This window comes from Cynara cardunculus (genome assembly GCF_001531365.2).
Source record: "Cynara cardunculus var. scolymus isolate 2C chromosome LG 10, CcrdV1, whole genome shotgun sequence".
Taxonomy (NCBI): domain Eukaryota; kingdom Viridiplantae; phylum Streptophyta; class Magnoliopsida; order Asterales; family Asteraceae; genus Cynara; species Cynara cardunculus.
In genome coordinates, this window is record NC_037537.1 from 23,596,434 (window position 1) to 23,609,665 (window position 13,232).

Here is a 13,232-nt window from a genome sequence, read left to right on the forward strand (position 1 = left end):
AAATAAAATAATAACATATATTAAGTAAAATTTTCTTTAAATAATAATAACAAAAAAACATAAAAAACAAATAAAACAATTATGATTAAACTTATCTTAAAGGTACCATTAGTAATACATAGGATGCCATTAGTCTTTTTCACTAATTATTATATTTGTTTTCTTTTTGTTGGAAAAAAGAAATGTTTTCAGCATGACGTCATAAATCAGAAAATAGAATCTTGAATAATGGTATGTCAAATCAAGCTTTTTCGAGTTAAGTATGAAATGACTCCACTCACTTTGATTGAATTTAAGACACTGTATCTGCCATCGTTTTCTCATCATTCTCCTCGTTACTAATTAGTGGTAGATAAAATGTATTATATAATCATACGTACGATGTTTGATTGGTTTGAGCTTGGTTCCAAAAGGTTAAAAGTTTTTAGAGGTTTCAAGTTTAAATCCAAGGAGAAATAAAAATCCTCTTGTGGCCACGGAGGTGAGGGGTGGAAATATTTAAATTAAAATCTCAGATAGAGAGAGGAACATCCGAGCGATTTCCTTCGCGGATCGGGCTATCTGCAATGCAGGTGATCGTCCTGGGATTAGTCGGCTTGCATAGAGGGTTGGATATCCAGGTTAATGAAGAAAAATTGTATTATATATTGCTAAATATATTTATTTATTAATTTTTCTTCACATATATATCAAGGTTAGAATTTACGTTCTTAAATTTTTAATGTATAATTTGATCGGAATCTTATATAAAATGGGTATATATAATATTTCATTTTTAGGGTGATGTTATATTCATTTTTTATGTCAAAATCATGTCAAATCATGTACTAAAAATATAAAAAAAAAAAGTAAGTTTCGATGTGGATATGTGAGAAGAGAAAATCAGTAGGTAAAAGCATCTTCAACAGATTTTTCGTAATGAAGAAGTAAAAAGTCAAAATCTACAAAAAGAATTACCTTAATCTCCAACGGTTTCTCTATGTTAGGGGTTACATAATTAATTATATTATTAGAATATTCAATACAACTTATAAAATATTATTTTTCTCTTCTAAACATTTAATTTCAAACTATCTCACCAGTGGAATGAATAAAAAATCCATATCTCTCTCATAAGTAACCGTTAATTTTTGAAGAAATCTCCAAATTTGGAGAATTTCATCATCTCTCTCATACTTTTTCTATTTTGGAGAAGGTTTTTGGGAATCTCTTAGAGCAAAAATCCTCAAAATCGCTGTTTTGAAGAATCTGTTGGAGATGCTCTAAGAATATATTTCAAGAGGTTCATCATCTTTTTTTTAAAGAATGGAAACACACGGTTGAAACTATCGCTAGTAAAGTTTGTTTGAATAATAGTTTGAACAATTGAAACAAAAACTTTTGATTTGAATAACATCGACTTTTTTTTTTTTACTATTCGTCGTTAAAAAAACTAATATTAAAATAGAAAAAGCTTCATTTGAGTTCTTCTTCCAACTATTTTGATCATGATATTTCACCTAATTGTCTATTCTTGTTGTTATTTTATGACTTCTTCGGTCATTTTGGCGTGTTTGAAAAGCGTACAGGTAACCTGATTTTCGCCAATAATTTATGTGCTCTATACTCGCCAAACTTTAGTAAATTCGATGAAAAGTATGAGTATTTACCAATGTCATGTGAAAAGAAAAACAGTTTTATAAAAGAAAAAAAATACATCATATAATTCTATCTGTATGTATAGAAATTTTTTTTTTTAATTAACCTGGATATCCAACCCGCTATGGGAGCCGACTAATCCCAGGGGGACCACCTGCTTTGCAGATAGCCTGGAGTCACCGCATTTGAATCTTCATGGCCACAAAGGGATTTTTTATTCCTTTTTGGATTTGAACCTAGGACCTTCTGGTACTTTTGATCTTTGGAGCCAAACTCAAACCAATCAGGCACCCACCCTTGTGGTTGTATATACAAAATAATTAATAACGACTAATATGAATAATTGTATTGTACAATCTAAATTGTAACAAGTAATGCAACGACATTTCTAATACGCTATGTGTTTTATTGTTCATTGAAAAGCAATAATATATGATGAATATTTAAAAATAAATAGTCAAACCATGTGTGTTTTGAGTGGTTGGATGGTCAGAGCTGGGTTTTTTAACCATGCTGACCACTTTGTATAAACCTCGATTAACTTTATGAACCCTACAGCAACAAGTGTATGATACCTTATGAGGCCGCATCTGTGCGCCGACTGCATTTGCTAATGGATGGCCGATCGATCATTCGACAATCTGCATCAGCATTGCTCGTTAACACATGCCAACATTTTTGGATAAAGATGTGTTAGCATAAGTTAACTTATGATAAGGTTCGTTAATATTAATTGGTTTTCAACTTAAAGATGTGTTAGCATAAGTTAACTTATGATAAGGTTAGTGTTCATTGTTTTCTATGTTATGAAATGTTAAAGTTACATGTTAATATACGTTAAAATTTTCATGTTAATACATGTTAAAGTTGTGAGGTATGTTAACTTATGTTCAAGATTGTTAATATGTTTTCATGTCAATTACTGTTGAATGTTCCCATGTTAAAGTATGTTAACATAGCAGTTTAAGATTTGTCGAGGTGTGTCTGGGAGGTTAAGCTACGTTAAGCTCTGTGTCAGCCTACAACAGTGCCACGAAGTTCCAAATTATTACTAAAATACCATCACGTCCTTTTAGAATGTCTGATCATTAAGGTGATTTCATCCAAGGGGGTCGTCATATTGTGCTAAAAAATCTTAAATGATCTTCATTCAATGTATGTATGTGTGTCTGCAACAACATGCTCATTAGTATTGATAGCGACAATAAAGTTGAAGTAAAAAAGCAAAACGTTCTTTTCCTTTGTTTCTTCCTCAATTTTGTTTTCTTATGTTGAAAAACTACGTATCTGGTTTGTGATATTAAATCAAGAATTTGCGTTTTATGAATGAAAATCTTCTTTTATATCGGTTTTGAGTGGATAAATAAAATAATATCAACGTTACATTTTTTTTCCATATCAATTGAATTGAAATATAGACATATAGATGTTGTGTATATATACGTACACATGTGTGTGTATATATATATATATATATATATATATATGTAGAGGTTGGTTATTATACAACCTTTGACATTTATGCAACCAATACAACTCAATCTCAACCGTCCATTTCATTTGATTAATATGTGATTTCATAAAAGTTTTGATTGTTTTCTAATATAAAGTATTGATCATAATAAATGAACCATATTCATCTTTCATAAATATTTAAATCATAATAAATGAACTCTCATCATTTCCATAAATATTTTAATGTATTGGGTTGCATTGGTTGTACAAATACGATGTGTTGTATTTGAAACAAACTATATATATGTAATGTGTATGTAAGTAATAACGTATATGATTGTAGATATCATAATAAGAATTTGTAACTTTCAGGTGCTTTTGTTTTATCAAAAACAATACTTGTTAAATTATTAAATTATAATAAAATATATGTTTGTCAACCCATCTTATAAATAATTTATCAATTAATTCATTGAGATTTGTTGTTGGGATATATATCCTGATATTTTAAGATTTGTATGTCGTTACTTCTTTGTATTTTTAAAGGAATAATGATTCCTTGAAAACCTCATGGGATATGGACAACTTAACCAATGAAATTTAGAAAATAGAATTATTGTAAATTATTTTAATTATATTTTAGATTTTTTATTTTTTAAAATGAGATGTTAATTTTCTATTTGGTTATATTTATCCATAGTTAGTTATACGAATTCAAAAATGGAGCTTTAATAAGTTGTAATTATGCATAATTTACTTGTAATCTTGAATTTTAAGTAATATGCATCAATATACAATACTTCATGCATAAAAAATGGTTTTTAAGAGTTTATGTCAAATGTTTTATAATATAGTATATATATATATATATATATATATATATATATATATTATAAAGCATTTGTACAAACCTTATTCAACCAATCATAATTTTTCATTTTGTTCATTTTTTTGTAATTATGAGAGGTTGATTAATCATTTTTATTATTTTAATTTTAGAGAAATACATGAAACAGTTTCATTAAAATTTCATTAAATATTATATTAAACAATTTAATAACCATATATGAAACAACTTAATCAAAAAAGGTATTATATGAAACAATTTCACAAGATTAAACAATTTCATGAAAAAATTTCATAAGATTAAACAATGAAATCGACGGATGAGGGTGGTTTGCATTTGATCGCTCCTCTCTCTCTCTCTCTCTCTCTCTCTCTCTATATATATATATATATATATATATATATATATGCACACACAAAGAGAGGGATGATTGTGCAAGAAGTTAATTAATTTGCGAGAAGACAGGAAATAATATAGGCCACATAATCCATTAATTAAAAAATAACATAATTTTTTTTGGAAATTAGGATAATTATCATTTTAAAATGGATAAATCTTCAAAAATATAATTTTATATTTTAAATTTGTTTATCTTTTAATTTAATAAATTCATAATTATTTTATATAGTTTTATTTAACTTTTTTCGAGATATTTGATAATAAAAAAGTGATATTTACAATTAATTTATAATCTTTTTCATTATTTATTTTTTAATTTTTGGATCTACCTTTTGAATCACATGTGATAAATTTCGTTTCACATATGTTCTATATGATCCACTATGTAAATGTTTGTCCATATCACATATGATAATATGCATCTGAATATAAGTGATATATCATATTTACATCACAAAAAGATCTATAAATGTAAATATACATAATCACATATGATTAACAAAAAAATCTACTGTTATCACATATGGTTAACAAAAATATCTACAGATAATACATGTGAATTGATCGTAGGATATCACATGTGATATTTGATGAAAATTGTGAAATTATTTTATCTAAACTGTATCTAAATTATTTTATCTAAAGTGTATCTATTTGATGAAAAAAGTTATTAGTGAATTAAAATTAAAAAAACAGAAAGGATATAATGAGATTTATAAAGATTTATCCAATTCAAGATGCTAATTATACTAATTTCTATAATTATTTTTCATTTTTTATTTATGGTATTTTCTAACTAATTGGATTATGTGGCTCATATTCCTTCTTGCCTTTTCATAAATTGACCGTCTTCTCATTTAATCATGCTCCTATATATAAGGGTTCAAACGTGAACCGCTGTAATTTACGAAAACGTGAGAACAGCCTCTAAGCCGAGAATTATGTTTTAAGTCACATCTTAAGATAAATAAGTATTTTTCAAATTTAAATAAATATTAAAACAATTTCAAAAATTTTGAAGACGTGGAAAGGTAAAATTGGGAATTTTATCCTAAAATTCAAATAACACGATCTAGAATATTCCGATCATCTGGGCGAGTGTACATTCCTGTTCAAAGGTGTCGTGGAAGAAACTGTACAGTCAATTTCGAAGGCATCGAGGAAGAAGATCAAAGGTATGTGTCTAATAACACAGACATATTATGACACTTCGATTAGGATTCGATAGATGTCTGTAATCAATTAGAGCTTCGATCGATGTTTATCACAGATTTATTACAGTAGAGGCATGGTCGAGAAATCAAGAAGGCCAACTATCACAACTTCAAAAGCGATTATCACAGTGTAGTTAAGGCAAAATCGATTAATATATAATGTATCTATTGCCAAATTACTTGTTTATCACATGATTATCACAGTGTAGGTAAGGTTAGTTGACAATATTCAATATATATAATTTAGGATTGCTTTTTTATCACATGATTATCACAGTGTAGTTGGGGCAAGATCGATTAATGTATAATATATGTAATTGCCAGTTTCCTTGCTTCAAGCAATCACATGATTATCACAGTGTATGTAATCGATGTTTATCACAGACTTATCATTGTTGAGGCATGGTATAGAACTCATACAGGCTCACAACTCCGAAGTAGATTATCACTTGAACTTATACGAACATCAATAGCTTCCTTACCAACGCCACTTGAAAACTTAACCATCGATTTCATGATTGACGGTTACAATAGATGCGGACCTAATATTTTCAATTAAAAAAAATAAAAAAATAAAATAACTGGTTATCATTAGTCCAACAGTTAAGATGGAGTTTGCAAATTAAAAGTTGTAAGATTTATATGCGTTGTAAATGAACCTTCACCTATATATATTGTAACTGTCGATCACGAAATCTATGGTTAAGATTATTGTAATCGTTGATCATGAAATCAATGGTTAAGATTTTAGTTGTAAGAATTGTAAGTTTTAAAGGAGTTTATAAATTAAACCACCCCTATATATATATGTGTGTGTGTGTGCGCGCGCGTGTGTGTGTGTATGCGCGCGCACATGTGTGTGTGCATGTGTCATATATGATATATGAGATGGATTGATGTAATAATAACTGATCCGTACATGAATCATTGGTAAACTCGAAAAAAACCATTTAAAGATGTATAAGTGAGCTTAGTTCTCTTATTTATCTTTTACCAATGATTCACATTTGAATTATTTATTTAAAAGTTCTCAACCCCTTAAATTAGTGGAGAAACAATATCACGGTTTTTGTTTAATAAGATAAAAAAATTATTAAAGCGACAGCTCGAAAAATACATATTACCATTTTTTTATCTCAGGAGAAATACAATACGAAGGGGGTAACAATCCCTATATTCATATCCTTTTCTTGTTCTAATTAATACTCTATTCGAGAATTATCAATGTTTATTTGATATATTCTAAGGATTGGGTTCACGTGAGACCAAAGGTTTTTCATGAGACCCGTAAAATCAATTTATGTTCATTGATCAACTTTATAAGCTAATGATCTAATGGTATAAAGTTGTGCGGTGACAATTTTGTGATTATTGAGAAGTCTCGTGGCAATTTTGTGATTATGAATGTTCAGATTATAGATCTAATCCAAGGGTTGAGAATTGGTCTTATGGGTCTCACAGAAAACCTTTGATCTCACATGATCCCAAGTCTATATTTCAATTTATATATTATTAATATATAAATGTCGTTTGTTGATAATTAATGGCTTGATGGGTACGAAAACTAAATTGGTTGTATATAAAAACAACATATTTAAAATTTATATATATATAAATAAATAAAAGTATTCTTATTCGACCTACATCTACATATAATAATACAAAATAAATTAAATGATATATGACTTGTAACATAAATTAATCAAAAATATGCTTCAAACGGCTAGTTATTTTGACGATCATCCGGTCTATAAAGCTTCAACCAACGGTTATTCAATGCTTGAACCGGCCTCGCATTAACCTCAGCGTCCTGTTACATCGTACACTTGCGTCAACATACATGCACCATTAAATAAATATTGAATTGAATAAAATACGTAAAAACTTACATCATGAACTGCTTCACGGATCATATGCACTTGTTCTCGAGAAACCGTCCTCACCTGATGAGTTTCAATACAACAAATTTATTCAATAATACACGACGTTTTATTTATTTATTTATTAATAAAATAAATATTTGTTAAAATTAATAAATAAATAAAAAGAACGGATACCTTTTTGACCATGGTCCATATAACATTTTGGGTGCATGGAGGAGTGGTAAGTGAGCCAATATATCGATAGTATTTTCTGCTCCCAATTTTTATATCTCGTGGGTTGATTATTCCTACACTTGTTTCAACTCCTTTTGTAGATGCCAATGCTTTCAAATAGGGTTCCAACTGGTTATAAATTAATCACACAAAAAAAAAAACAAATATCAAGATTTTATATCATTTGAAAACTATAGGTTAAAATTTAATATTAATTCATTGAGAAAATATTTTATTAACGTATATACCATTGACAGAAGAGAGTCGGGACGGCCGATTTTATACATGATTCCGATCACTGCAACCTTTCCATCTATACTTTCATGCACCAAGTGTAGTTCCAGATTGAACCTGTACATATAGCAAGAATTTGACGTTTTTAGGATCTTTCTTTTGAATACTGTTAAAATGAATTCTTTTAATTATATCCATAATACCTTCGACCATTGACGGTGTGTTCAGTAGGAGTGTGCCAATGGAGTTGGTTAAGATGATACTCGATTCCGTTTATATGAACATGTCCTGCTCCCCCAATCCATTTCAGCTGTAAAAATTGAGCTCGCTTATAAATAATGATTAATTATTATTTAAATACAAGAAATAACAATGTATTTTTTATATTTTCAGATCGATATATATATATTCAGATTGTTTTCATGAAAACATTGTATTTTAGAATGTCTACGGGTTATAGAAAGTTATAATCAGTTCAGTCACGATACATACCATCATATCATGGCCCCGATTAAGAAGAGTTGCGTTAGCAGGTTTATAATCTCGATCAAGCTTTCCAAGTTTCGAAGTGGTTTGAACCCTTTCGTGTGTGAGATCAATCGGAGATTGCAGGTCTCCTTGGTTACACATGCTCCATTCGGGGTGGATCTCGCTCCAATGATCCGGCCCGTTATGACTGTTGATGTCGTAACTGAATTCGTGTTCGTCCTCTGTATATCACCATTAAGATCATGATGAAGAATTATAAACAAGAATTGATCAAAACAATATTCATATTGAAGAACAACTGTATATATAAAGAAGAACTGAATTCATAGTGAAATCAAAGCAGATCGATCATATAAAGACTCACCAACTTCTTGACATATAGCAAAAGGTGCACAAGAGATGATGAAAAGAGCAATGAAGATTGAAGAACACCATAAGCTTTTGTTATCCATTTCTTTCTGCATATATCAAATCTTCTAGGGTTTTTTTATAAGTTATCGATGCTTGCTTATCTACCTCCTCCCCCACATATATATATACATATATATATATATATATAGAGAGAGAGAGAGAGAGAGATAGAGAGAGAGAGATGAAATGGGGTCAAGAGATGGTGTGTGTGAATATGGAGGAAAGGGAGTTTGGTTTTGACCAAAAAGGCAAAGACCATGTTTAATTATTACCCTTTTGGGAAGACTTGAAGTTTGTTTGTTTGTAAATTGTGAGTGTTTGAGAAAGTTCTTGATGATGGGTAATTTGGCAGGTGAAGTTTGAAGTTTGGAAACACAGAAAGATAGGTCAATATGACAACAGTGTAGTGTACAACTCTTAAAGCCATTGGTACAAGTTTCTTCTGGTCTTGTGCTAAAGAAATCAAAAGAGGTTTTTAATGCATATCTATATAATATTGCTAAATGCACGTCAACAAATTAATATGTTTTTTCACATCTATAAGTATTAAAACTTACTTTTTACATATTTAATGTATTATATAACCAGGATCGGTCCTAAGATTTTTAATGTCCTATGCGAAAATGAAAAAAAAATGCCCCTAACCCTATTTTTTTAAGCCAATGAAACATGCTATTTTTTAAAGAACTTAGAACCTATTCAAGCTAAGTATCTTATCCCCATGTTGATTTTTATTAATTATAATAAAAAAATACAATGGGGGTACATAAAAATGAAAACCCCGAATATAGAATATAGAATGGGAAAAGGATAAATTCTGGATTAAGATCGTGCTTCTTTCTTTTCCAGTTTTTCCTTTTCCAAATTGAAATTAGCAAAATAGAAATTTTATTTCAATATATGAGACTTAAAAGACAAGGAAAACTATAATTAGTTTTTAACTAAAATAATAAATTACATCCAAATTACTATTATAGTAAGCGAAAAGTAAAAGTCAAAAATTACAGGTCTAAAGACTAAAGGCTAATGGCCTATCTGTTAGCAGCTTAATAAACTTAATGGAACTAACAACTTATTCGCTCAATTATGCATGAATGTTTCGTAGTGACTTAATGATATAGAAAGCAACTTATCTAGTAAGCTTCTAGGGGGAACTTTATATAGAAAGTCAAGTTTTTTTTTTCCAAACATGTCCCTTCCAACTAAAAAACACTCCTTACATTTGCGAAAAAACTCTATCAAACAAAAACTTTTCCAACTTATACAAACATATTAATTCATACAGACAACTTTATCCATATAGAAGTTAATAGAAAATCAATCAAACGACCCCTAAATCTAATGCAGTAATGTCAAACCTCAAAGTAAACAAAAGTCAAAAGAACGATAATAAATTGTAAAATTCATAATTTATGTTACTATGCATTGCAAAAAACAAGTGCCCAATAATTAAGATAATATCACAATATGTTGTTAATGTTGTGCAGTGCGCTCCAGCTATGTTGATACAATGATATGCTCATATACATTGAAAATTTCAATTCTCAAATATTTCAATATGCAAGAGGAAGACTCATTATCAAAATGACAAAAGCCCATTCGCCTTAACCTAGTAGGTCAGTAACACATACGACCACATGACCCAACTTTATAATAATCAGTTAGAAATTTAGATTTTTTTGCAAAAAGATTTGAAGATTCATAAATCATAATATGACTCACACAGCAACTCGGTAAGTTCAATCAACAGTAGAAATCAATCATTCGAGATTTCCAACTTTGATTTCTTGAATCTGACTTCATGACCGTTAATTGGCTGGAAAGAGAACTCCATTTCTTGAAAATCGAAATAATCGAACGTTGGAGAACAGTAGAAATTAGATTGAGTTATTGGAATGATGGCTTTAACTGGTTCACGATGTGTATTCGATATTCATCACTACTAGGCCTTGGGCCTGTTTTTATAGTTAAAGCTCAATTGTCCAATTCCCAAATTATTAGACCTAAAACTAGTAACATATGACAACTTGATGCCCCTTTAGACTTTGATGCCCTGTGCGACCGCACGGGCTGCACGTGGCCAGGGCCGGCCCTGCATATAACCTGATTTTGATATATATAGACATGTATACAATAATATCCACTTTTTATAGCCTATATATACACTTATTTTATATCAAAACCAGTGCAAATCATATATTGTGTTATATATATATATATATATATATATATATATATATATAAAATATCAAAATCAGGTTAAATCATATATTAAAAAAAATCTTGATGTTAATATGTAGAAAAAGAATACTATAAGGGTACTTGCGGAATGCATCAAGGTACATCTTGATTTTAATATTTCATTTTATTATTTATCTCAGTCGATGTTATAATATGATTTTATATGATTTTGAGAAAGGGATGATGTTTTTATTTTGAATAAAATATAAATTTAAAGATATCATAAAAATTTGACAAAAATATATCGATATTAATATCAAATTAATGATTTAAAATCCTTATTTTTTATGTAATTTTTTTAATTTATTTTTTTATTATAATTTAATTTATGTTTAATAACGAAATAATTTATATTTGGTTTAATAATATAATTTTCGTATAAAGATAGTAATTAATTATTTTGTTAGAACTCGATAATTATCCTAATTATATTTTATATTTTTATATTTTAATTAAAATGAAATGTTTATCCTCTATTTAATTATGTTTATCCGCAGTTAGTTACATGAATTCAAACATAAGGTTTTAATAAATTATACTTATGCATAATTTACTTGTAATCTTGAATTTTAAGTAATATACATCAATATACAATACTTCATACATAAAAAATTATTTTTAAGAATATTTATCAAATACTTTATAATATAATATAGATATACATTTAACGACATTTAATCTATCATATCCAAAAGAAAAGTATATGATGATTAAATGCTTCTATTTTCTCTTATATTATTATAATTTGCATTTATTATATCGAATTAAATACGCTATAATATTACATTAGCTAGTGTGAACTCTATTTTCTTCAATATAAACTTAAATTTCATTTGACGAAATTAGTTGACTATCGTATTATGATATTTATATCCTTGTGACTTTGGATTAATTTTAATTACTGAGAAATTTATATCCTAATTATATATGAAAATATAAGAAATTTATTTTTATTTTTAATGTGCAAATGGGGTCGTTGAAAGTTGTTGAATTTGGTAGGAATTATTGATGTTCAAAATTGAGGTACTCACCATTAAAAAAATGTTAAATGATTTATTTAAATAGATTAATTATGTTAAGTTAATTAAATATATTAGATTTCTATTAAAAATATATTTATTTTCTTTTTCTAGAAAGAAGTGATGTCTACAGGACCTTCTTCCACCTTCCATCATTTTTCTACGGGATTTGTCTTCGTTAATTTTTAAATCTTGGCTGCTAAACATGATTATATAAGATTAAGAGCGAATTACATCTTTGTCCCTATGTTTACACGATTTTACGGATTTGGGTTTTTAATTAGGGGTCATTTACTAACCACTTACCCGGTAAGTGCTTACAAAATCACTTTACATTATTGGATGAAGATGACAATGATTGAGAATTTTATCCGGTAAGAACAATAACAAGGACCGAGAGTTTTATCCGCTAGGCACTTACTGCATAAATTCTTTCTAATGGCTCTCTTCCTAAATAAATTTGAGGGACTTAGGGTCGTCTACTAAACACTTACTTTGGTAAATGCTTACCGGATGAACATAAAAAGTGTCGAAAACGGGAATAGACTCGAAAGAAATTTCAAATGGTGGCACTATTAACTAAGAAACAAATATAGGGATGTTTTTCACAAAAATCATTATTGGTCTGTTGGTTAGTTCATTGTTTTTCATACTGAGGTCAAAAATGACTCTTATTCAATAAGCGCTTACTTGGTTATAACGCTTACCATTAATCTATTTTGATGGCAAGGAACGTTACCCCATAAGGTAAATGAGAGTAGCGACTCTTGTCGATAAGAGCTTACCCAGTAAACATTTTGTAAACGTCCCCTTAGTCCGACTTTTGGTATGTTTCTTTGTTAGTGCGATTGACCCATTTTTTAAATATATTTTGTAAATTAGATAAACAATAACTTTTGTTATTTATGTAAAGGGAATGAACACAACCCTAATAAGTTTATGTTCTTAATGATTAATAAAAATGGTATATTCCTTAAGTTCTTATTCGTTCATTGTCGTTATTTGATACCGATTTATTAATAAAATGAATATATCGTTTATCTCAAAATATGACGATTTATTCCTTTCAGAAATTGTCAAATACTTAGGGGCCGTTAGGTTCATGGATTTGGATGGAATTTAAAGGAATTGGAATGACCAAAATCCTTTGACCAAATTCCAAATACAATGTTTGGTTCATGGAATAAAA

General features: G+C 28.6%; 1 protein-coding gene across 1 annotated transcript; it reads right to left on the reverse strand.

Annotated features, from left to right (window-relative positions):
• Positions 1–7,190: 7,190 nt before the first annotated feature.
• Positions 7,191–8,897, reverse strand: LOC112519721 (alpha carbonic anhydrase 7-like). Its single transcript, XM_025127960.1, has 7 exons — positions 8,737–8,897; positions 8,376–8,593; positions 8,087–8,193; positions 7,898–8,000; positions 7,611–7,778; positions 7,443–7,496; positions 7,191–7,363 (listed from the first exon to the last, which is right to left on the reverse strand). The coding sequence occupies exons 1-7, from the start codon at positions 8,834–8,836 to the stop codon at positions 7,277–7,279; spliced, it is 837 nt and encodes a 278-aa protein (XP_024983728.1). The 5' UTR covers positions 8,837–8,897; the 3' UTR covers positions 7,191–7,276.
• Positions 8,898–13,232: the final 4,335 nt, after the last annotated feature.